General features: G+C 51.4%; 1 protein-coding gene and 1 non-coding gene across 2 annotated transcripts in view; both read right to left on the reverse strand.

Moving 5' to 3' along the window:
- RAB26 (RAB26, member RAS oncogene family) overlaps window positions 1-24830 on the reverse strand; it is a 163610-nt gene that overhangs the window by 44949 nt on the left and 93831 nt on the right. The window contains exon 3 of the mRNA XM_060260961.1: window positions 2943-2984. Within this exon, the coding sequence (XP_060116944.1) occupies window positions 2943-2984 (42 nt within the window). The remainder of the gene's footprint in view (window positions 1-2942; window positions 2985-24830) is intronic.
- Window positions 5113-5183, reverse strand: TRNAT-AGU (transfer RNA threonine (anticodon AGU)). The gene has a single exon. It is a non-coding gene; the product is annotated as a tRNA-Thr (tRNA).

The raw sequence follows: 24830 nt of genomic DNA on the forward strand, positions 1-24830 counted from the left end.
AGAGGTTTTGTTCATTTGTTAACGGATGCAGCCATTAATTTCAAAAGAATAAAAGGATCCAAGGGATTTAAAAGGATCCAAAGAAGCACTACATAGCCAGTCAGAAACCTTCCCCACCACACACACACATTTAAAGAAACCGTGACGTATCACAAAACAGCTTCGGAGACTCTGTTTCTTGAGCAGTTTGCTAAACTGCATGAGCAAGAAACACAAGTTCACGGCTCCTTTGGGCTCACGGCACAAACCGTGCCCCAGATTTGAGATCCCAGTCTAATTAGTTAAACTTTCTCTTGCAAGAGGCGAGCAAGATTTAAAAAATATATATATATACAGCTTCGTGATTCATTTTTTCCCAACCAGGCCAGCCCTTTTGCTTCCATCCCATAACCTGCACTTTGCTAACATTCCGTTGCTGCCAGATTCTTCCTGAACAGCTAGTGGGTGATCCTTCAGTGAAACAGTTCCCATGTGAATTTCATACTGTCAGGGAACGTTTGCAGAATGTTTCATTAGGGTCCTTTAAGAAGAGCCACAGGTGATTTCAATTAAGGCTTTTAAGTTGTCTCGGAAGGTGGCGTTTTGCTGCTTTGAGCCATCTTTGAGCATTAGGCACAACAGGAAGATTACATTGGAGTCTATTGGTCCCTGTGAATGTTGTTTAAAAGTCTCTATAGTGATTATTTCTGTAAGAACGTACGTCAGAATTTTTGGTATTTTGTTTGTGATGGTTATTATTTATGCTGGCTAGTATGAGGTCTGTCTTTTGACGTTTTAGAACGTTTATGGCAGTGGCTGCCAACCTTTTTGGCCCCAGGGCTCCACCCCCAAAATCTCCAAGAATTACCCAACCCTTAGCTGGCACCCTATTCTATGACATCACATCGATGATGATGATATTGGATTTCTATCCCGCCCTATATTCTAAATCTCGGCATCTCAGAGCAGCTCACAATCTCCTTTACCTTCCCCCCTCACAACAGACACCCTGTGAGGTGGGTGGGGCTGAGAGAGCTCTGACAGAAGCAGCCCTTTCAAGGACATCTCTGCAAGAGCCATGGCTAACCCAAGGCCATTCCAGCAGCTGCAAGTAGAGGAGTGGGGAATCATATCCGGTTCTCCCAGATAAGAGTCCGTGCACTTAACCACTACACCAAACTAGCCAACAGATACACAGAATTACAACTACACCTTGTTTGGTCAGCCACATCTAATACGCAGAATTTGAAAGAAGGGAGGGTGCGGAAATGGACTCCGCATTCTAGCCTCCAAGGCCTGATCAATAGGGTTGCCACCTCCAGGTTGGGAGATTCCTGGAGATCTGGGGGCAGAACTTGAGTAGGGTGGGATCTGGGGAGCGAAGGGACCTCAGTGGGCTATAACACCATCACACCCACCCTCCAAAGCAGTCATTTCATCCAGGGGAACTGATCTCTGCTGCCTTGAAATCAGATGTGATTCTGGGAGATCTCCAGGCCCTGCCTGGAGGTTGGCAGCCCTGCAAGGTAAAGGAAAGCTCCAGCATGCGGGAGAAAGGGAGCTTCCAGCTGCCTGGGACTTGCTCCCAAAATGCGACAGGTTCGGAAAAAAATGACGGGAAGACAAATGCAGGCGTGCTTTCTGAACATAAACCGAAATTTCAATGCATCCCCTCCATCAGTAAGGCAGCTCTTCGGAAATAGTCCCTTTTCATTGACGAGGAGGCCGAAGGCTCCCATCCGTTTGAAAGATTATTAATTTCCCTCGCTCAGGGAAGGAGGGCTGCCGATTGAGACAGCAAGAGACAAAAGGTGACAAGAGCAATACATTTCCCAAGCAGAGCTGCGTGGTCTCCTGGGTCCATCACGGCCTTTCCTGAAGCCATCCCCACCCCCTGGACTTGGCACACAGTTCGCAGCACATTCTTAAACAGGGGAATTCCATCTGATGGACAGATTGCCGGGAGGGTGTATTCATAATTAGATTTATTGGCTTTTAACAGGCCACCTTGGGTTTGTGAGGGGTGATCCGTCCCCTCCCTTGTGGAGGAGTCAGATGCCAATCTTTCCACAGAGAAGACTGAACGGAGCCCTTCTTGTGCCAGCTTCTCTCAGTGTGTGCGGGGGAGCAAACTGGTGCCCCCCCAGTGTTGGTCGATCCAGGGTTGCCAGCTATCAGGTGGGACCTGGAAATCTCCCAGAATTACAGCCAATACCCAGGCCACAGAGATCAGTCCCCTTAGAGAATATGGCTGCTTTGGAGGGTGGCATTATACCCCACAAAGGTCCCTCCCCTTTCCAAACTCCTCTACAGGCTCCGCCCACAACATCAACTCAGAGCTGGAACCACTAGGATCCCTAAACTGGGTTCTCCATTACTTCCTATTTTTCAATAGTGGCTAAAGGGAGCCAGTTTGGTGTAGTGGTTAAGTGCATGGACTCTTATCTGTGAGAACCGGGTTTGGTTCCCCACTCTTCCACTTGTACCTGCTGGCAAGGCCTTGGGTCAGCCAGAGCTCTGGCAGAGGTTGTCCTTGAAATGACAGCTGCTGTGAGAGCCCTCTCAGCCTCACCCACCTCACAGGGTGTCTGTTGTGGGGGGAGAAGATATAGGAGATTGTGAGCCGCTCTGAGTCTCTGATTCAGGGAGAAGGGCAGGGTATAAATCTGCAGTCTTCTTCTTCTTCCCACTGAGAATTTACTCGCCTACCAAACGCTTCCTTCTATGGGATGAATATATAAAGGAATACTACATACAGTGTTTGTTTCTTCCCCCTGGCTTGCTAAAGAATAAGGTGACAGGTTTAGAACAAGAGATCTGAGACAGGCAGGTTCAAACCCTGCTCCCGCTGGTTTAGCCATGAAGCTGAGCAGGTGTTTTGGGATCATTTCCACTCTCTAGGAATAGCCTACCTCACAGGGCTGTCGTGACAATAAAGTGGGGAAAAGGTACCCAAGTCTCACCTGTAGTTTCACCTTCACGCCATCCACATTCAAGACTTTATTCTGGAAGAGAGAAAAAATAGATAAATTAAGCGGTGGCGAAGGCAATGGACCTTGAAGTTAGATTCACCACCAATATTAATTTAATTTTTTAGATTTAAATCCCGCCCTATCCCGCAAGCGGGCTCAGGGTGGCTTACAACAATAAAACAACAGAGTTAAAATAATACCATTAAAACAAAGCCCCCTTCTGCTCTGGGACATTTTGGAGACATCAGAAGGTCCCAGGTTCAATCCCCGGCATCTCCAACTAAAAGGGTCCAGGCAAATAGGCGTGAAAAACCTCAGCTTGAGACCCTGGAGAGCCATGAATGGGGCTGTGGCTCAGTGGTAGAGCATCTGCTTGGTAAGCAGAAGGTCCCAGGTTCAATCCCCGGTATCTCCAACTCAAAAGGGTCCAGGCAAGTAGGCGTGAAAAACCTCAGCTGGAGACCCTGGAAAGCCGCTGCCAGTCTGAGTAGACGACGTTAGAGAGGGATGGTGGCTCAGTGGTAGAGTATCTGCTTGGTAAGCAGAAGGTCCCAGGTTCAATTCCAACTATAAAAAGTCCCAGGTTCTCCCAACTATAAAAGGGTCCAGGCAAGTAGGCATGAAAAACCTCAGCTTGAAACCCTGGAGAGCCGCTGCCAGTCTAAGTAGACAGTTCTGGAGGGAGGGACGGTGGCTCAGTGGCAGAACATCTGCTTGGGAAGCAGAAGGTCCCAGGTTCAATCCCCGGCATCTCCAACTAAAAGGGTCCAGGCAAATAGGTGTGAAAAACCTCAGCTGGAGACCCTGGAGAGCCGCTGCCAGTCTGAGTAGACAAGACTGACTTTGATGGACCCAGGGGGGTCTGATTCAGTAGAAGGCAGCTTCAGAGGTTCATGTTCATTAATCAGAAAACAGCCATATGGGAAAGGCAATGGGAGGCTTTGGTGTGACTTCAGTGGGTTAAAATGCCATACAATTCCATTTCCCAAAGCAACCATTTCCTCTGGGAGAATGAACTTCTCGAAGTCCGGAGATGAGTTGTAATTCTGGGAGATCCCCAAGCACCACCTTGAGGCTGGCAATACCTCCTCTCTCACACATATGGTGTGGCTCTTGAACTACCACTGCGCCATCAGCTGGCTTGGAAAAAGCATTTAAGGTTGTTTTCTTTCCACCTCTCCCTCCCACCCTTTCTTCCTCCCACATCTGACATTCAAGTCTTGCAGCTCTCAAACATCTGACATTTATTCTATGTGACTCTCACGTTATGCAAGTTTGGCCACCCCTGTTATAGTCAAATGGAAAAGCTAGCCAGGCAAGTTTTGGGTTGAAGCAACCGGGCCATGAAGCAAGCATCGGAGTCTCCCCTCTAGAAGAAGCCAGCCTCGGAGATTCATTTAAAGCCGCATCAAAATCCCAGCCTAAAGGAGCCCGTCGCAAGGAGTCCAGAAAGCAGCAGGGAACTCCATGCACACGCTATCCTTCGTGCACTCCTGATGTCACAGGGGTGCACCAGCCAGGAAACGGTGAACAAGCCCACTAAACGTGCTGCACAGCCAATCAATGCTGATCGTCTGCTGTGCTGACCTGATCGATTTATACATGCAGGAAAGAACTGCGCTGTGGCGAATTTCACAACGCCGGTCGGCACAGCTGGATCTGAGTCACGAAAACTCACGAAAGCCCCTCCCATGTCAAAAATTCTGTCAGCCGTAAAGGGGCCACTAGATTCTTGCTCTTTTCTACTGCTGCAGACAGACTAACATGGCCACCCATCTTAATACGATAATGAGTGAGTCAGGAACCAGAAGTCGGAAATACTGCTGTGACCACTGATCCATGCTGTCTCTTGGCCTCTGGCTGTCTCCTCTCAGGGGACCTCCCAGAAGGCTATCTAATGTCCACTGAGCATTCATCTCCTCTTGAAAGGCATTCCCAAGGGCTGCATTTCAATCTAACACATTTTTTTTAAAAAAAATTGTATTATTCTGGGGCCTGTGTGAAACAGTTGAACATGTATATATGAACATCTGAAGCTGCCTTCTACTGAATCAGACCCCCCTGGGTCCATCAAAGCCAGTATTGTCTACTCAGACTGGCAGCGGCTCTCCAGGGTCTCAAGCTGAGGTTTTTCACGCCTACTTGCCTGGACCCTTTTAGTTGGAGATGCCGGGGATTGAACCTGGGACCTTCTGCTTACTAAGCAGATGCTCTACCACTGAGCCACTCTCCCTCCCTAACACTTAAGAAGCTGCCTTCTACTGAATCAGACCCTGGGTCCATCAAAGCCAGTATTGACTACTCAGACTGGCAGCGGCTCTCCAGGGTCTCAAGTCATTTGATGTGAGAGCTAGTTTGGTGTAGTGGTTAGGTGTGCGGACTCTTACCCGGGAGAACCGGGTTTCATTCCTCACTCCTCCCCTTGCAGCTGCTGGAATGGCCTTGGGTCAGCCATGGCTTGAAAGGACAGCTGCTGTGAGAGCCCTCTCAGCCCCACCTACTTCACAGGGTGTCTCTTGTGGGGGGAGAAGATAAAGGAGATTGTGAGCTGCTCTGAGATTCAGAGTATAGGGCAGGATATAAATCCAATATCATCATCATCATCATCATCATCATCATCATCATCATCATCATCAAGCTGAGGTTTTTCACGCCTACTGGCCTGGGCCCTTTTGAGTTGGAGATGCCGGGGATTGAACCTGGGACCTTCTGCTTACCAAGCAGATGCTCTGCCACCGTTCCTTCCTCCAGAACTGTCTACTCAGACTGGCAGCTGCTCTCCAGGGTCTCAAGCAGATGTTTTTCACCCTACTTGCCTGGATCCTTTTGAGTTGGAGATGCTGGGGATTGAACCTGGGACCTTCTGCTTACCAAGCAGATGCTCTGCCACTGAGCCACCATCCCTTCCTCCAGAACGGTCTACTCAGACTGGCAGCTGCTCTCCAGGGTCTCAAGCAGATGTTTTTCACCCTACTTTCCTGGACCCTTTTGAGTTGGAGATGCCGGGGATTGAACCTGGGACCTTCTGCTTACCAAGCAGATGCTCTACCACTGAGCCACCGTCCCTTCCCAATCTTTTAAATTTTAATTGCATGCACCCACAGTGGGGACCAGGCTGATACCCACAGCACCAATGTGCCAGCCGCTGTCCGTTTTTTCAAAACACAGGCTCCCCCCCCCACCCTTAAATCCACCTGCAGCTCCATCAACACAGCCTCGGGCAAAAAAGTTAATGAGCCAGCCCCTCCACCACACCCAGCAGGAAAAGAGGGTGTTGCTAAAGGGCAAGCAGCAGAATCCAGCCCCAAACGGGGGGGGGGTGGTGGGGGGAGAAGGGGGAAATGCTTGTGTTTTGTAAACACACAAATCTGGCCGCTGTCCTCAAAGAACTGTGCTGCCTGGTCCCACACTCCCTCAAGCGCGCAGTTGACTCGTCAATAAAATCCAGAGGGAAGCAAGATTAAGAGCTTGGAACAGCTCGCATTAAACACGAGAACGTGGCTCTCCTGCAGAAGGGCACTCCCCTACATGAAATGGCTGTGGACCACGACTGGGGATCATTAGGGATGCTGATCCAGCAGGGACTGCCAGTGCTCCAGCTCGGAGCTAAAGAGCATCCCTGTGAGATCGGACCAACGGTCCGTTCAGACCAACACCTTGCTTCCGACAGTGGGAAGCCATTGGTGCACAACACCTTCTTGCAGGACAGCCCAGCACACAGGGCAACAACCGGTGGGCTCTTCCCCTGCTCCCTCAGCACACACACATGTCATTTCCCCAGACAGCAGCAAATTGGCTCCATTACCAGCTTCCTCTATCTGCATCCTGGAAATTAACCCAGCCACAATGTGGAACCAATGTGGCCGCCTGCCCTCTTAGCTCCACCAAGAAGCCAGATAAACAAGGCCATTCGCTTTGCCCACACAGAATAATAGAGTTGGAAGGGTCCTCCAGGGTCATCAAGTCCAACCCCCTGCACAATGCAGGAAACTCACAAGCACCTCCCCCTAAATTCACAGGATCTTCATTGCTGTCAGATGGCCCTCTAGCCTCTGTTGAAAAACCTCCAAGGAAGGAGAGCCCACTACCTCCCTGTTCCACTGAGGAACCGCTCTAACGGTCAGGAAGTTCTTCCTAATGTTGAGCCGGAAACTCTTTTGATTCAATTTCAACCCCTTGGTTCTGGTCCTACCTTCTGGGGCCACAGAAAGCAATTCCACAGCCTCCTCTATAGTACAGCCCTTCAAGTACTTGAAGATGGTGATCCTATCACCTCTCAGCCGCCTCCTCTCCAGGCTAAACATGCCCAGCTCCTTCAACCTTTCCTCATAGGATTCGGTCTCCAGACCCCTCACCATCTTCATCTTCCTCCTCTGGACCCGTTCCAGCTTGTCTATATCCTTCTTAAAATGTGTTGCCCAAAACTGAACACAAGACTCCAGGTGAGGTCTTACCAGAGCAGAGTAAAGCGATACCATCACATCACGTGATCTGGACACTCTACTTCTGTTGATACAGCCCAAAATTGCATTTGCCTTTTTAGCCACCGCATCGCACTGTTGACTCATGTTCAGTGCATGATCCACTAAGACCCCTAGATCCTTTCTGCACATACTACTGCTAAGACCACTCTTCCCCATCCTATAACCATGCATTTGATTTTTCCTACCTAAATGCAGAACTTTACATTTATCCCTGTAGAGACCTACACGGCTGATGGTTCCCCCAGCTACCAACAAACTTTAATTCTGGGTATAAGCTTCTGTGTGCATGCCCACTTCGTCAGATAACATCCGTATCTGTGAAGTGTGGATGCACATGAAAGCTTATACCCAAAATTAAAGTTTGTAGGTCTTAAAAAGTGCCACTGGACTTTGTTCTTTTGCTTCAGGCCAACAGGGCAACAAACCCGAATCTCTCATCAGCTGCAGAAAGACAAACGGCAGGTAATCGACATATCTACATTCAAGGCTTTTTTTTTTGTAGCAGGCACTCCTTTGCATATTAGGCCACACCTCCCTGATGTAGCCAATCCTCCAAGAGCTTACAGTAAGCCCTGTACTAAGAGCCCTGTAAGCTCTTCGAGGACTGGCTACATCAAGGAGGTGTGGCCTAATATGCAAAGGTGTTCCTGCTACAAAAAAAAAAAGCCCTGTACATTTACACTCATGTGGACTGCAGGAAGCCGTTGAGAGGTTTAATTCCTAGAAACTGAGGAGAAGAGGTTGAGTCCACAGACTTGCCAGTCAAGGGGCCCACTGATAATATGTGTGTGTTTAGTTTTTTTCCCCTTCAAAAGAATTTTAAAGTCTCCCTCAGAGGCAAAACAGGGACTGCGGAAGTACCATGGACAGATCCCCCAAAGCCATCGCTGTTCCCCGGAAACAGGGGAAATGGAAGTCTGTTAAATTTGCACAGAGGTGCCAAGTAATTCCAGTCCTGAACCTCCCAGCAGCCCCTGTAGATCAAAGGCCTCCACCCCTTGCCAGATTCATTCGTTTGGGGGATTCAGATATTTGCATCTGCTCTGAAGGAGACTTCAGAGGGGACAACAGAACTGGCAGGAAGGGAAGGGAGGGCTACAAAGGCAATCTCAACTCAAACGCCACCACAGGAGGGGCAGCTGGCTTCAAAGAACCCAGAGCTCACCTTCCACGTGCCAGAAGTGGGGAAAGCAAAGTGAAACGGACAGGAAGGGAGAAAGGGAGCCGGAGAGGACCAGTGGCAAAGCGGCTGCTGGGTTCTGCACAGTCTTCTGCTCAGGATTGTGTTGTGTTTGTGTGTAGCACAGGAGAACAGAAAAAAACCCAGAGCTTTTCAAGGATCTCAGCTTCCATTTATGGTTTATTTATGTATTTTATTTACCATCAGCGCTCTCTGTCAGGAATGAAACAAGCCTAAGGCAGATCACAACATTCTTGATAAATGCATAAGCAAATGTTTTTAAAATTCACCGTGGTCTGCTTAAGCTGCCTTCTACTGAATCAGACCCCCCTCAGTCTGTCAAAGTCAGTCTTGTCTACTCGAGAGCCAGTTTGGTGTAGTGGTTAAGTGTGCAGACTGTTATCTGGGAGAACCGGGTTTGATTCCCCACTCCTCCACTTGCACCTGCTGGAATGGCCTTGGGTCAGCCAGAGCTCTCTTATCTGGGAGAACCGGGTTGGATTCCCCCCTCCTCCACTTGCACCTGCTGAGATGGCCTTGGGTCAGCCAGAGCTTTCATAGAAGCTGTCCTTGAAAGGGCAGCTGCTGTAAAAGTACTCTCAGCCCCACCTACCTCACAGGGTGTTTGTTGTGAGGGGGAAGGTAGAGGAGATTGTGACCGCTCTGAGACGCTGAGATTCAGAGTATAGGGTGGGATATAAATCCAAAATCATCTTCTTCAGACTGGCAGCTGGCTCTCCAGGGTCTCAAGCTGAGGTTTTTCACACCTACTGGCCTGGACCCTTTTGAGTTGGAGATGCTGGAGACTGAACCTGGGACCTTCTGATTAACAAGCAGATGCTCTACCACTGAGCCACCATCCCTCCCCAAAAATGTCAGATGAGAACCCTTTTACTCCCCCCATAAGGGGTTAGTACCGCTTGGCCTATCTCTGTCAGTTTGGTGAGAGCCATTTTGGTGTCGTGGTTAAGTGCACGGACTCTTATCTGGGAGAACTGGTTTGGATTCCCCACTCCTCCACTTGCAGCTGCTGGAATGGCCTTGGGTCAGCCATAGCTCTCGTAGGAGTTGTCCTTGAAAGGGCAGTTTCTGTCAGAGCTCTCAGCCCCACCCACCTCGCAGGGCGTCTGTTGTGGGGGAGGAGAAGGTAAAGGAGGTTGTGACCACTCTGAGATTCAGAGTATAGGGCGGAATATAAATTTAATATCTTCTTCTTCTCCCCTCCCCCCCACTGCCGGGTAGGCCTGAGTAATGCCCTCGCTGCTCCACAGCTATCTTTGGGCACTGCCCACCCCCATTCCGCCCCTTCTCCCCCAGGGGTAGCATGTCCAGAGGTGTGAGCATCACTCAAGTCCCGTATCAAAACTCCATCCACCAGCCCCAGCTTCTATCAAGATCTCTTCCGCTTTCTTCAGATTAAGCCTCTCTGGGCAAAGATCCTGGCGTTTTAAACAAATCGGCCCCCCGCAGCTGCCCATCCATTACCTCCTGTAATCAGAGCGGCTACTTGGCAGACCATTTCAAGCACAGCGCAAATGGATTTGCTTTTGCAGGGAAAGGCCGGGCCAGATTTATTGCCTGGGTTTCGCCCCCTTCATTGATTTGCTCTCAGCAATGCCCAAGTAAGATCCATGGCCTGACAGCAGCAAACCAGGAGGGCTTTTGAGCTACCCAGAAACGTTTTCCCAGAGATTTGGAAGGGGTGTGTGTGTGTGAACAAGCCATTGATGGACCAGATGGACCACTGTACGTACACCTTGTTTCTCTCTCGTTGCCTCTGTCACAAGGACAACCCTGAACCAAGAGCTTTCTCTCAAAGAACACCCCATTTCCAAACCATGTCCATCCAAGAGCCAGTTTGGGGTAGTGGTTAAGTGCACGGAGTCTAATCTGGGAGAACCAGGTTTAATTCCCCACTCCTCCACTTGCAGCTGCTGGAATGGCCTTGGGTCAGCCAGAGCTCTCTTATCTGGGAGAACCAGGTTTGATTCCCCCCTCCTCCACTTGCACCTGCTGGAATGGCCTTGGGTCAGCCAGAGCTCTCTTATCTGGGAGAACCAGGTTTGATTCCCCACTCCTCCACTTGCACCTGCTGGAATGGCCTTGGGTTAGCCAGAGCTCTCTTATCTGGGAGAACCGGGTTTGATTCCCCACTCCTCCACTTGCAGCTGCTGGAATGGCCTTGGGTCAGCCAGAGCTCTCTTATCTGGGAGAACCGGGTTGGATTCCCCACTCCTCCACTTGCAGCTGCTGGAATGGCCTTGGGTCAGCCAGAGCTCTCTTATCTGGGAGAACCGGGTTGGATTCCCCACTCCTCCACTTGCAGCTGCTGGAATGGCCTTGGGTCAGCCAGAGCTATCGCAGGAGTTGTCCTTGAAAGGGCAGCTGCTGGGAGAGCCCTCTCAGCCCCGCCCACCTCACAGGGTGTCTGCTGTGGGGGGGGGGGACGTAAAGGAGATTGTGAGCTTCTCTGAGACTCTGGTTTAGAGAGAAGGGTGGGGTATAAATCTGCAGTGTTCTTCTTCACCCTCATCACCCCTTTTTGCTTCCCAGCTTATTCCTCCAGCCTCCTCCTTTGCAAACAGTCGTTCACGCTTTCTGAGTGCTCTGTGGGTTGGAAAACCTTACTGGGTCCCAGAAAGCTCTCCTCTTTTTGCCTGCAACAGGCAATTAGCACCTTTCCCAACACCTCCTGGCTTGCTGGCAGGATGCCGAGAGCAAAAGGACAAGGCAATTTCATGGGAGCAACCGAGACTGCACCTGCAATCCCAGGTGCTTGCGTGATCGCTCCCTACTCTGCCCCTGTTCCGAGCTGTTTCTGGTGGTTGTCGAAAATGCCACCAAGTTACAGGCAATTTAGGGTGACTCCTGGAGGGTTTTCAAGGCAAGAGACATTCAGAGGTGGTTTGCCATTGCCTCCCTCGCCATAGCGACCCTCAGGGCATATTTTGTTGCAGGAACTCCTCTGTATAGAAGAAGAAGAAAAAGAAGAAGACCACCGTAGATTTATACCCTGCCCTTCTCTCTGAATCAGAGCCTCAGAGCAGCTCACAATCTCCTTTACCTTTATTATTATTATGCCCCCCTGATGTAGTCAATCCTCCACTTGCAGCTGCTGGAATGGCCTTGGGTCAGCCACAGCTATCGCAGGAGTTGTCCTTGAAAGGGCAGCTTCTGGGAGAGCTCTCTCAGCCCCACCCACCTCACAGGGTGTCTGTTGTGGGGGGAGAAGATATAGGAGATTGTGAGCTGCTCTGAGTCTCTGATTCAGAGAGAAGGGCGGGGTACAAATCTGCAGTCTGCCTTTCCATGTGCCATCCTGATCATCACACTTGTCAATAAAGCCGGCATGACAAAAAAGAAGAGTCCAGAGCCTTCTACTCGTCCAAAGACGGCCTCACCTGGATCAGGCTGCCCCGAAACCTCTGGGTCTAACACTCTCCTCCAAAGCAGGTTTCCTAAGAAGGTTCCCTTTGACTGATTCCTTCCACAAAACTCTCCTTCCAGCTGCTCAGTCCTTGTGTAAGGAAAAGAACAAACCAGCTCAGATATTGAACCTTTTTGTGTCTCAAAAGGGAATTGCTCCTCTCCAGTTTCACCCTCCTGCCCGGAGCTTCCCAGGGAGCACCTCTCGAGGTCCAAAAGAGTGCTCCATGAACGCCCCCCCCCCGGCACCCCTCCTAACTCCTCAATAACAAGCCAGCGGCGGCTGCTGCTACTTTCAAACGGAGGCTTCTGACCTCGCAGGGAGTCCTGCTGATGCTCTCTGGGAGGCAGCGGGTGGAATACAAAGAACCGCCAGGGAGTAGAAAGGAAAGGAGGAAAGGTCCCCTGCGCAACCACCAGTCCTTTCCGACTCTGGCGTGACGCTGCTTTCACAACGTTTTCACGGCAGACTTTTTACGGGGTGGTTTGCCATTGCCTTCCCCAGTTATCTACACTTTCCTCCCAGCAAGCTGGGGACTCATTTTACCCACCTCGGAAGGATGGAAGGCTGAGTCAACCTCGAGCCGGCTACCTGAAAACCCAGATTCCGCCGGGGATCGAACTCAGGTCGTGAGCAGAGCTTAGGACTGCAGTACCGCAGCTTTAACACTCTGCGCCACGGGGCTCTTACATCAGAGAGAAGGGCGGGGTGTAAATCTGCAATTCTTCTTCTTCCCAGGGTTTTACCTCCAAAACCTCCTGAAATTTCCCCATCTGGAGCCGGCAACTTATCTTCACGTCCTTCCCCACCAAGAAAATGAGGGTGAAGAGCTTCCAGAGGCCCTGGTCATCCAGGAACTTAACCAACCATGCAGTCTGCTCCTAAATGATATTCAGGTGTTGGTGGGGGGGGGGGGGAAACTTAGCAGCCCCGTCCTGAGGCAGAGAGGCTGTTGTCGCCTTCTGGGTCCCCTCACCTTCCACGAAGTCCCCAATTTTCTCAAGTCCCGGAACTTTGGGTGGTTCTGCAATTATCCTGCACCGAGAAAACAACAGTTTGCAAAGAAGCTTCTTGTCTTTTCTTCGCAGCTAAGAGACAGCCTTCCTGGCCAACGGATGGGCAGAGGTTCCCTCAGGGGTTGAGAGCTGGTGCTCGGGAAGGCTAAACGCTGGAGGCCCCTCAGCAATTGTGGGGAAACTAATTTCTGAGCCAGAAGAAGTCCGCAGGAGTCTCCAGGTGCCAATAAAGCTCAGAGAACAAGCAGCATCCCGCGTGCAAAACTAACGTAATAGGCGGAGAGAGAAAGAAGGCACGCACGGAACCGACGCTTGCCAATTTGTTTCAGAGAGAAATCAATCCCGGACCATTGTTCTTTTTTGATTAAACAGCCTGCAAGGCCAGCGTCTGAGCATGCTGATGCGCCACGATCCGTTGGGGGCAACTGAACAGTAATGCAGGAAGAAACCCTGGGCCCCCAGTTGCCCATGTAGAAGGTACCTATGGAACTCACCCCCACTAGCAGGGGTACAGTTTGGTGTAGTGGTTAAGAGAGCCAGTTTGGTGTAGTGGTTAAGTGCGTGGACTCTTATCTGGGAGAACCGGGTTTGATTCCCCACTCCCCCACTTGCACCTGCTGGAATGGCCTTGGGTCTGCCATAGCTCTGGCAGAGGTTGTCCTTGAAAGGGCAGCTGCTGTGAGAGCCCTCTCCAGCCCCACCCACCTCACAGGGTGTCTGTTGTGGGGGAGGAAAGGAAAGGAGATTGTGAGCCGCTCTGAGACTCTGTCCTTGAAAGGGCAGCTGCTGTGAGAGCCCTCTCCAGCCCCACCCACCTCACAGGGTGTCTGTTGTGGGGGAGGAAGGTAAAGGAGATTGTGAGCCGCTCTGAGACTCTTCGGAGTGGAGGGCGAGATATAAATCCAATATCTTCTTCTTCTACTTCTACAGTTGCCAACTTCCAAGTGGGACCTGGAGATCTCCCAGAATTACGGCTGATCTCCCGATGACCAAGATCAGTTTCCTTGGCGGGGGGAGGGGGGAATGACTGCTTTAGATCAGGGGTGTTAACTTGTTTTGTAATGAGGGCCGAATCTGACATAAATGAGACCTTGTTGGGCCGGGCCATGTCTATACTTAGGTAGCAGAGATATACACTTTATAAAAGACACAGACTCTGTAAATAGTGTTTGTGACGGAACCGGCCCGATTCTGCCTTCAGACCCAGTCTCGTCAGCTCCCTATTGAGTCGCCAACTCCTGGAGGGAGCTATTTCTCCTCCGGCCACTTGGGCTCGCTGCCACCACCTGCTCAGTCTAGGGGTTCAGATTGAGAGGAACAGGACTCCCAATCCCCCTCTCCAGCTATGAGGCCCGGCCTCAAGGTCCTCTGCCACCCTGTACTTGGGTATCACAGAGACCTCAGCACTTCTTTGGGGAACCCCTGGAGGATTGGCACCTTATCCAACTGCATGCCTTCCCCCTTCCCCGGGACCCCCTTCTTAAAACAGCGTGGTCTAAGCGGTTGGGGATCTATGTGGTACAGAGATGGACTGCCAGCATTTAAAACAGTAAAAATATTTAATTAAAAGAGAAAAAGAAAAGAAAAGAAGAACAGAACAAAAACAGTTGCTTGTAAATGGTTAGCACAGCACACGCACAGCAAACAGCATAACAAAGAAAAGTTGATTATAAACGCATCCTATTGTCCCTGGTCTAAACTGGTCCTGTCTTGTGGACGACTTACTTGGTCTGACTACCTGGGGGCCTTGTCCTGCGTAGATAGGCCTCTTTCCCAGGCAGGAGCTCCCAGGCTCACATCCTTCTCCATTGAGTGCTAGCTGAGAACTCCCTTCTCTTCCTGCCTAACTCACATGCAGAGAACAAAAGAACTTCCTGCCTCTCTAGGAGACTTTCCCCCTAGAGTTGTTGGTTTGGCTCTGGAAGGGAGGGGGGGAGTGAGGGGAAGGCTAGGCCAAAGCCTGCTTAGGAGTTTCATGTTTTCCCTCCCAATGAAGCACCAACATTGACTAAAATGGCGTTTCTCCACAGTGTTTAAACAATTCGATAAATAAAATTTACTTTAAAAAAAATAAAGGACACAGACCAACGCAATTAAAGATTAAAAAAACCCTTAAAATATGTTTCAAACATTTGCATTCATTAGTCTTAAAGGTGCTTTCTTTGTCTCTCTCCCACGGGATCCAGAAAACTGGGCAAGGGGTGCTCTGGCTCTTTCGTTCCTTCCCCAAGGGACCAGGAAGGGGAGGAGCCTCAGCCAATAGAAGGAAGAGAGGCTTGGCTCAGTAGCTCTGCTGTGTGATTGAGAGAGCCTGGAAAAACAAGCTCTGCCTCCCCCCCTTTCTTCCCAAGGGAGGAGCCTCAGCCAATGGAGAACATAGAGGTTTCACGCTGTAGTTCCTGTGCAATTGAGCAAGCCTCGCAAAACATGCTGTTATGCAAAAGGAAGCAAGAGAGAGGGAGATGACAGCCAGTTGCTCGGGGCCTGATAGGATACCTCCGGGGGCCTGATTCGGCCTCCAGACCGCATGTTTGACACCCCAGCTTTAGAGGACAGGCTGCATGGCATTGTACCCCCCTGAGGTCTCCTGTTCCCAAGTCCTTCCTTCCCAAGGTCCCACCACTAAGTTTCCAGAAATGTTTCAACCCACAGTCACCAACATTAAGCAAGGGGGGAAGAGAAGGGGACATGCTGGCTGGGGCAGTGGCTTCCCCTCCACCCAGGCCAGTCCCTTAAAGAGTAAAAGAATCTTGGTGGGCCAAGGAGCAACAGAGGGAGGGAATCACAGCCAGTTCCCTTTCCCAGCCATGGTCGCCTCTCCTGCAAACTCAGCTGCTGGCTGAGAATATAGGAAGCGTGGCCACTTCAGGTGCTGGGATGGGGGCGGCTATGAGGGCCAGCATTCCCTTGGTGTCAGGGCCCCTCCAGATTTCTCAGGGAGCCCATGCTAACCAACCTCCCCCCCAGGACATATGTCTGCCAACTGAGAACACTTCACCCATTGACCAAAGTGGAATTCTCATTCATGAAGCTTCCACTCTAGTACATTCAGTTAGATGTTTAAGATGCCACAGGCTCTCAGCTGCAGGGGGACATGGAATCGCAGCTGTCCCAGCGGAGAGCATCAAATGACGCACATTCAGAAACAGAGGCACAATCTCGGTCTCTTCCCCACCCCCTGCAGAGGGAGAGAGCGGTAAAAGCTTTCCTCTGCCATCTTACATGACATTTAGTAGCTGCTCTTTCCTCCACCTTTTCGTCTGACCTCTAATTCATTAACATGGTTCTTCCAGTCAATAAGTGCTCCCAAGTTACCCCTCCCTCTTGCCGGGAACTATTCGTCGTCGGACAGATTCCTAGAATTGTTTTCGGTTCCTTAATATCGTCCAGGGGAGCGGATTCTGAAAGCTGCCTTCAAAACTATTGCTATTTCCTCTGTAACAAGGGGGCAGATTTCTGTCGACTGTTTTGTGTCCACACTTCCACATACAACAGAGCGCCCAATGGCTAATTCATTGATTTTTCTTGACAAGAAAGCACCAGACTGCGCAGTTTCCTCGCTGATCCAGCCGGGAGCTGCCTGCTCGTTTCTTCTGGTTGCACAAAACAAGCTTTTGAGAAAAGCGGAAAGAAAGGAAGAGCTAAATTTACAACCATCTGCCGGAGAGGGAACGGTGACTAAAGAGTTTTAAAAATACCTTCAAAGGCCACCTTCTGAATAGCAGAAAAAATGGATCACAGTATTGGACGGAAGGGGGAGAGAGGAGGAGAGAGCCAGCCCCGGGCAAAAGGAGGGGAAATGTGCAGGACAGAAATGAAGAAAGATCTTTAAAGCCGTTTCTCACCTAAGAGACCTGTGTGAACCCTGCAGAGACCTTTTGTCTCAACTCGGCAAAGTCACAGCCACCTAGAATGCAACCCCCCGCCCCAGCTTTGGTGGCCACCCATGGCGCAGTGTTAAAGCTGCAGTCCTGCAGTCCTAAGCTCTGCTCATGACCCGACTTCGATCCCTGGCAGAAGCTCAGTTTTCAGGTAGCCGGCTGGAGGTTGACTCAGCCTTCCATCCTTCTGAGGTCGGTAAAATGTTGTTTGTGTTTTGCTGATCAGCTGGGAGTCTGTGGCACAGAGTGTTAAAGCTGCGGTACTGCAGTCCTAAGCTCTGCTCACGACCTGAGTTCGATCCCCAGCGGAAGCTGGGTTTTCAGGTAGCCGGCTCGAGGTTGACTCAGTCTTCCATCCTTCCGAGGTCGGTGAAATGAGTACCCAGCTTGCTGGGGGGAAAGTGTAGAGGACTGGGGAAGGCAATGGCAAACCACCCCGTAAAAAGTCTGCCGTGAAAACGTTGCAAAAGAAACGTCACCCCGGAGTCAGAAACGACTGGTGCTTGCACAGGGGACCTTTCCTTCCTTTTTTCCCCAGGCTTGGGGAGGGGGGGGAGGATCAGGGTTGACCCCCGTGCAGGACAACAGAGTGAGAGAAGCACCCCTCCCCCGGCCCATTGGTCGGACGATCCCACAGGAAATCCGCCCGGCATAAACTCCACTGAAACAAGAGCTCTGCTGGAGTGCTAGAGAGCCAGTTTGGTGTAGTAGTTAAGTGCGTGGACTCTTATCTGGGAGAACTGGGTTTGATTCCCCATTCCTCCACTTGCAGCTGCTGGAATGGCCTTGGGTCAGCCAGAGCTCTCTTATCTGGGAGAACCGGGTTTGATTCCCCACTCCTCCACTTGCAGCTGCTGGAATGGCCTTGGGTCAGCCAGAGCTCTCTTATCTGGGAGAACCAGGTTGGATTCCCCACTACTCCACTTGCAGCTGCTGGAGTGGCCTTGGGTCAGCCAGAGCTCTCTTATCTGGGAGAACCGGGTTTGATTCCCCATTCCTCCACTTGCAGCTGCTGGAATGGCCTTGGGTCAGCCATAGCATTCACGGGAGTTGTCCTTGAATGGGCAGCTGCTGTCAGAGCTCTCTCAGCCCCGCTTACCTCACAGGGTGTCTGTTGTGCGGGGGAGGGAAGGTAGAGGAGATTGTGACTGCTCTGAGTCCCTGAGATTCAGAGTATAGGGCGGGATATAAATCCTTCTTCTTCTACACCCTCTCCCACAAGGGACCCTTCCTAACAGACAGGACGAGAGAGTTCTTCCACCTCACTGCTGTTGCTTAACCATCCCTGACAGAGGTGGACCAAATTAATTGGCCGGCCTGCAGAGAGAGCCAGAAAGCTCAAATAACTGTACTGGAGCTCCTGTGGTTTCCCTCCACTTAAATGCAAGGAGACTTGGTTGAAAAACGCAACCTGCCGAGAATGCCTTGCACATAGAGGAACCCCGCCCCCAAATTCATTTACCACCCCCCCAAAAATCCAGGAGGGCTTCCAACCCTCTTCCAATGGTTGCCGTGTGTTCCATCCTTTCCCGTCCTGTGCTCCACCACTAGGCTTGCCGATCCCCAGGTCCCAGTGGGAGTTCTCCCTCTTTCCCAGGCTCCTTCCTGCTCCCAGTCAGCTGGCCGGCGGGGGGAAGTCCCGGCCTCACAGCCCTCACATGCCTTTTCCCCTCCAGAGGCTTCAGACTCCGCTGGAAAGGCTTCCTCTTGGGATGGTGCGTCTGTGTCTTTAAGGCTGAAGGGGGGGCGGGGCAGCAGGCAGAACAACATGGCTGTGGAAGCAGCCCAGACCCTCTGTTGGTTGCCAATCTTTGCAGAGGTCCTTTGCAGCCCAGACCCTTCCTTGGTCGCATAATCTTTTCAGAGGTTGGTTGCTCTGTGTTACTTTGAAGAAGCTGGAAGTTGGAAGTTCAGCAACTGGTGAGCAGATAGGCCAATCCCCGTCAGAAACGGAGGTGTGGGGGGGAGGGAAATGTCTGCTCGGCACTTTGTTATTCCCTATGGAGATTGATTCCCATAGAGAATAATGGATAATTGACCTGGGGGTATCTGGGGCTCTGGTGGGGCTGTTTTTTGAAGCAGAGGCACCAAATTTTCAGCATAGCATCTAATGACTCTCCTCAAAATGTGCTCCAAGTTTCAAATAGCCCTGCTGGAACACGGAAGGCCTCGGCCTCTCTGCCCTGTTGTTGGCCCTCCAGAGGAACTGGTTGGCCACTGTGTGAGACAGGAGGCTGGGCTGGATGAACCTCACTGGTCTGACCCAGCAGGGCTCTTCTGATGTTCTTCTCAGGAGAAGGTCTCAGCCTCTCTGCCCTGTTGTTGGCCCTCCAGAGGAATTGGTTGGCCTCTGTGTGAGACAGGCTGGACTGGATGAACCCTCATTGGTCTGACCCAGCAGGGCTCTTCTGATGTTCTTCTCAGGGGAAGGTCTCAGCCTCTCTGCCCTGTTGTTGGCCCTCCAGAGGAACTGGTTGGCCTCTGTGTGAGACAGGAGGCTGGACTAGATGGACCCTCCCTGGTCTGACCCAGCAGGGCTCTTCTGATGTTCTTCTCAGGGGAAGGTCTCAGCCTCTCTGCCCTGTTGTTGGCCCTTCAGAGGAACTGGTTGCCCCCTGTGTGAGACAGGAGGCTGGACTGGATGGACCCTCACTGGTCTGATCCAGTAGGGCTCTTCTGATGTTCTCCTCAGGGGAAGATCTCAGCCTCCATGCCCTGTTGTTGGCCCTGCAGAGGAACTGGGTGGCCACTGTGTGAGACAGGAGGCTGGACTGGATGAACCCTCCCTGGTCTGACCCAGCAGGGCTCTTCTGATGTTCTTCTCAGGGGAAGGCCTCGGCCTCTCTGCCCTGTTGCTGGTCATTTTCTGCAGGAGCACTGAGCTCTGTTATCTAGGGCCTGGCTGTAATTCCAGCAGAAGTTCAGGCCTAACCCAATTCTAGCAGCTGTCTGGGCGGGACAAGCTCCCTTCCTTGGCAGTAGAAAATGTCAGGGGCTTGGGTGGGTGTTGCTGGCACACAGGGGGCCCCATCAAGCTACACAGAAGCTTCAGCTCCCCCAACGCAAAGGGCACATCCTCACAGTCCCACAAAGCAGTGAGCTCCAGCAGCCCTCCTTCTCCTGTCCTGCGCTGCAGAAAACTGCCTCTTCTCTCCCCAGCCTCACCTCCTTGCCCCCCGAAATCTGGCGCCTGCTTCCATGCCCAGCAGGGACTGGGCAGCTGGCTTCATTCCCCTCTGGCCTTGGACGCCACGCCATCCCCATCTGCCATCCACGGCTAGAAGACAGAATCACCGTGAAAGTTCCCTTTCCGCCTTGCACGTTTCACTGCGGTGAGAACAGTCGGGTTTTGCCGTTTGCCGCTTCCCTCCACCAGGCACAGGGAGCGCCGGCCGTGTTGGAGAAATGCTGCTCGCCAGCGGTTCTGCTTGCGTTCCTGTCGCTGGGGTTCTGGAAGCCTGGAAAGAGCCTTTCCTGAGCCAGAGAGCTGCCAGAGCAATGCCTGCCTGGCTCTAGGGGTCCCTTTGCACCTTTCCAAGGCTTTTCAAAAGACAAGCGTTCAAACCACACAGGTTGCAAAGTGGGGCAGGCAGTACACTTGTGTTGGCCGTGGCTCCCAGACAAGCAGGCTTCCTGGGGTCAGTAGGGGCTGGCTCCACGGAACAGGGAGTGGTGCTGCCCTCTAAACCAATGTTCAGAGGGCCAATGTTCCCTAAGCCGTGGGATCTTGCGAGCAAAAATTCTATTTTGTGAACTGCTGACATTAAAGCTACTGCATGAATTAGTTCGCTCTGGGGCCGATTTTCTGGAGCTAAGACAAAAACATGTAAGGCTAAAAAGCTGTGAGCTAGCTCACACAAACTCAGCTTAGAGAGAACACGGCAGGAGGCTGGTTTGGCCGTATTTGAATCCCAGTAAAAGCAAGAATGGGAGAGCACCATTCAGAGGCTGCATGAGCCTTCGTGCAACACTTCAGAGTATTCTGAGAGCAGAAGATCCCCTGGTCAGCTAAGAGACGGGGCTGGATTCTACCAGTTTGATAGAAGAACCCTCTCCCATTAGAGGAATGCTCCTTTCGTCACATGAAAGAGGATTTGACCCACAAGTAGCCTCACACTGAGCATGAAAACATCGTGGCTTGCCAGGTTGTGGGGAAGCTAGCTTTGAAATAGGGCCTTGGGGCCACACAGGCTCTTTGCAACTCCGCCCAGCCCCCAGCAAGAAAGTGGCTGGTTGTGAGTGGAGTTCTCAGCTCAGCCTCCCCTTGATCTGTCTGCTTGGTGGATTTCAAGCCCATAAGAGAAGCCATGTTGGATCAGGCCAATGGCCCATCCAGTCCAACACTCTGTACACACAGTGGTCAAAAAACCCAGGTGCCATCAGGAGGTCCACCAGCAGGGCCAGAAGCCCTCTCACTGTATCCCCCTCCCCAGGCACCAAGAATACAGAGCATCACTGCCCCTGACATAAGAGAAGCCATGTTGGATCAGGCCAATGGCCCATCCAGTCCAACACTCTGTGTCACACAGTGGCCAAAAAAACTAGGTCCATCAGGAGGTCCATCAGGAGGTCCATCAGTGGGGCCAGGACACTAGAAGCCCTCCCACTGTGACCCCCCCAAGCACCAAGAATACCAAGCATCACTGCCCCAGACATAAGAACATAAGAGAAGCCACGTTGGATCAGGCCAATGGCCCATCCAGTCCAACACTCTGTGTCACACAGTGGCCAAATAAGCCCAACTTGGATACTCTTTGAGTCCAGATCCTGCTGACCCTTTCTTCCAAGGCTTCTTGAACCTAAGAACAACACAGAACCAGGCGGATGGGAAGGGGCGTGGCAAGGAAGCCACGGGCACAGATGAAAGCAACCACGCCTCAAATGCAGAGCCGGAAAAACATCCCAAACTGCAACTTTGTTTTTTAACTTGAAGCTGACTGACCAATTGCCATGGGATGCCTACAGTGGTAAGGTGAAACAAAGGTGGAAAAGGACTAGAAATCTCTCCTCGTGCACACGGGGACACCTGAAGCTGGATCAAACTGAACCAGATCGTCCATCCATCCAGGTCAGTGTTGTCTGCTGACTGGCAGCGGCTCTCCGGGATCTCAGGCAGAGGTCTTATTGCATCACGTCCCACCTGGTCCTTTCAATTGGGGATGCAGGGGATTGAACCTGGGACCTTCTGCATGCAAAGAAGCAGCTTGAGTCTCAGGCTGAGAGGTCTTTCATATCACCTCCTGCCTGGTCCTCTTTTAACTGGGGGTTGAACCTGGGACCTTTTGCATGCCAAGCAGAGGCTCTACCTCTGAGCCACAATGGCCCCTCCCCAAAAAGAAACGCAAGCGTGAATACATGAAGCTGTCTAATACTGAATCAGAGCCTTGGTCCATCAAAGTCAGTATTCCCCCCTCTGTGGAGCCTCCCCTCACACTGAATCAGACACCCTCAGTCCATCGAGGTGAGTCTTGTCTGCTCGGACTGGCAGCGGCTCTCCAGGGTCTCAGGCTGAGGTCTTCAACATCCAATGCTGCCTGGTCCTTTCAACTGGAGATGCCGGGAATTGAACCTGGGACCTTCTGCATGCCAAGCAGAGGTTCTACCACTGAGCCACCGTCCCTCCTCTTCCGAAGACCAGATCTGTGCCCGCATGTCTCCCATCAACAAAACTGCAGAAGCTGCTTGTCCAAACATACCAGGCTTTTTCTCTGAAATAAAAATCCAGCAAATCTCTAATCCTCCATTTCTCGGGGGCGGGGGGGGGCAGCTGTGTTAGTCTGAAGGGACAGGCGTCTAGTGGCACCCTTCACAGGGTGAAATTAACACTCTGAAAGAACATCTGACCAAACGTTCTTTCGGTTTGTTCATTTCACTATTTTGCCGCTGGATTCTAACTTTGTCCCACTTTGCATTCTTAGGAACGCTAACATTCGGAATAAATCGTTGTTGGTCTTTGAGGTGCTATTGGATTCCTCCTCAGTTTTGCCCATGCCAGCGACTCAGCATCTGGAGGAGGGGTACCTTCTTCTAGGGGTGCAGAACAGAGGCCTGCAGAAAAGCAGGGAGAGGGTGCCCAATGTCTCTCCTTGCCCCACCCCTCTTCCATGCAAAGACGTCTAGTGTCCAGATGATGTGAAGTGATGGTATCGCTTTACTCTGCTCTGGTAAGACCTCATCTGGAGTCTTGTGTTCAGTTTTGGGCACCACATTTTAAGAAGGATCTAGACAAGCTGGAACAGGTCCAGAAGAGGGTGAAGATGGTGAGGATAAGTTGAAGGAGCTGGGTATGTTTAGCTTGGAGAGGAGGCAGCTGAGAGGTGATATGATCACCATCTTCAAGTACTTGAAGGGCTGTTATATAGAGAATGGTGCTGAATTGTTTTCTGTGACCAGAACCAATGGGTTGAAATTAAATCAAAAGAGTTTCCGGCTCAACACTAGGAAGAACTTCCTGACCGGAAGAGCAGTTCCTCAGTGGAACAGGCTTTCTCGGGAGGTGGTGGGCTCTCCTTCCTTGGAGGTTTTTAAACAGAGGCTAGATGGCCACCTGACAGCGATGAGGATCCTGTGAGTTGAGAGGGAGGTGTTTGTGAGTTTCCTGCATTGTGCAGACTAGATGACCCTGGAGGTCCCTTCCAACTCTATGATTCTATGCAGTAAAACAACTATTCATGCGATTCATGCTCAGTTGCTGTGGCGGGGGAGGGGGGTGGGATCTGGTCAGCCCCAATCTCATTCCCGATTTCTATGCACACGGGGTGGAAAACGAACGCTAAGGCAGAGCTCTCGCCCTTCTGCAGCAGATAGAATTTACATTGGCTAATTGCTTTTTCCCTTCCCATCCCTCCACCAGCTCCCTTCAGTCTCCCTCAACATCTGCCCACACCAAACAGTGCAGATGTTCTCAGCGGCAAAAGCTCCAGGAACGAGCCCACCTGGAATAGGCAGAACGGCAAATGAGGGTTGATTCATCACATGCAAATGAGATTTCTCCATTCCCCGGGAGCAGGACAGGCCTGCCCATCTGCAGGGGGGAGGGGGGGCAGGGCATGGTTCAGTCCCTCGAACAGCATCTCTCCCCCTCCCCCCTTTGGGGGAAACGGCTGCCTTTGGGAAGTGGAGAGGCAGTTTCATTTCCAACATGGAGAAACGCAGTCTCGTATCAGAGGAGCTGCTGAGATGAGAAAACAGCAGATAAGTGACACAGCGGAGAGAAGGTGGATAAAACTGCCAGGAGCAAGCGGGAGGAGAACGTAGTGAGGAGACAGCAAAATATTCTGGAAACAGATGCCACAGCATATTGCTGGAACTCTCTGTCTGGGGCAGAGATGCCCTGCATTCTTGGTGCTTGGGGGGGGGGCAACAGTGGGAGGGTTTCTAGTGTCCTGGCCCCACTGATGGACCTCCTGATGGCGCCTGGGTTTTTTGCCCACTGTGTGACACAGAGTGTTGGACTGGATGGGCCATTGGCCTGACCCAACAGGGCTTCTCTTATGTTCTTATGGGACACAGAGTGTTGGACTGGATGGGCCATTGGCCTGACCCAACAGGGCTTCTCTTATGTTCTTATGTGACCCAGAGTGTTGGACTGGATGGGCCATTGGCCTGACCCAACAGGGGTTCTCTTATGTTCTTATATGACACAGAGTGTTAAGAACATAAGAGAAGCCATGTTGGATCAGGCCAATGGCCCATCCAGTCCAACACTCTGTATCACACAGTGGCCAATTTTTTTTTTTATATATATATATATACACACACACACACACACATACACTGTGGCTAATAGCCACTGATGGACCTCTGCTCCATATTTTTATCTAACCCCCTCTTGAAGCTGGCTATGCTTGTAGCCGCCACCACCTCCTGTGGCAGTGAATTCCACATGTTA

Source organism: Heteronotia binoei, chromosome 20 (assembly GCF_032191835.1).
Source record: "Heteronotia binoei isolate CCM8104 ecotype False Entrance Well chromosome 20, APGP_CSIRO_Hbin_v1, whole genome shotgun sequence".
Lineage (NCBI taxonomy): Eukaryota > Metazoa > Chordata > Lepidosauria > Squamata > Gekkonidae > Heteronotia > Heteronotia binoei.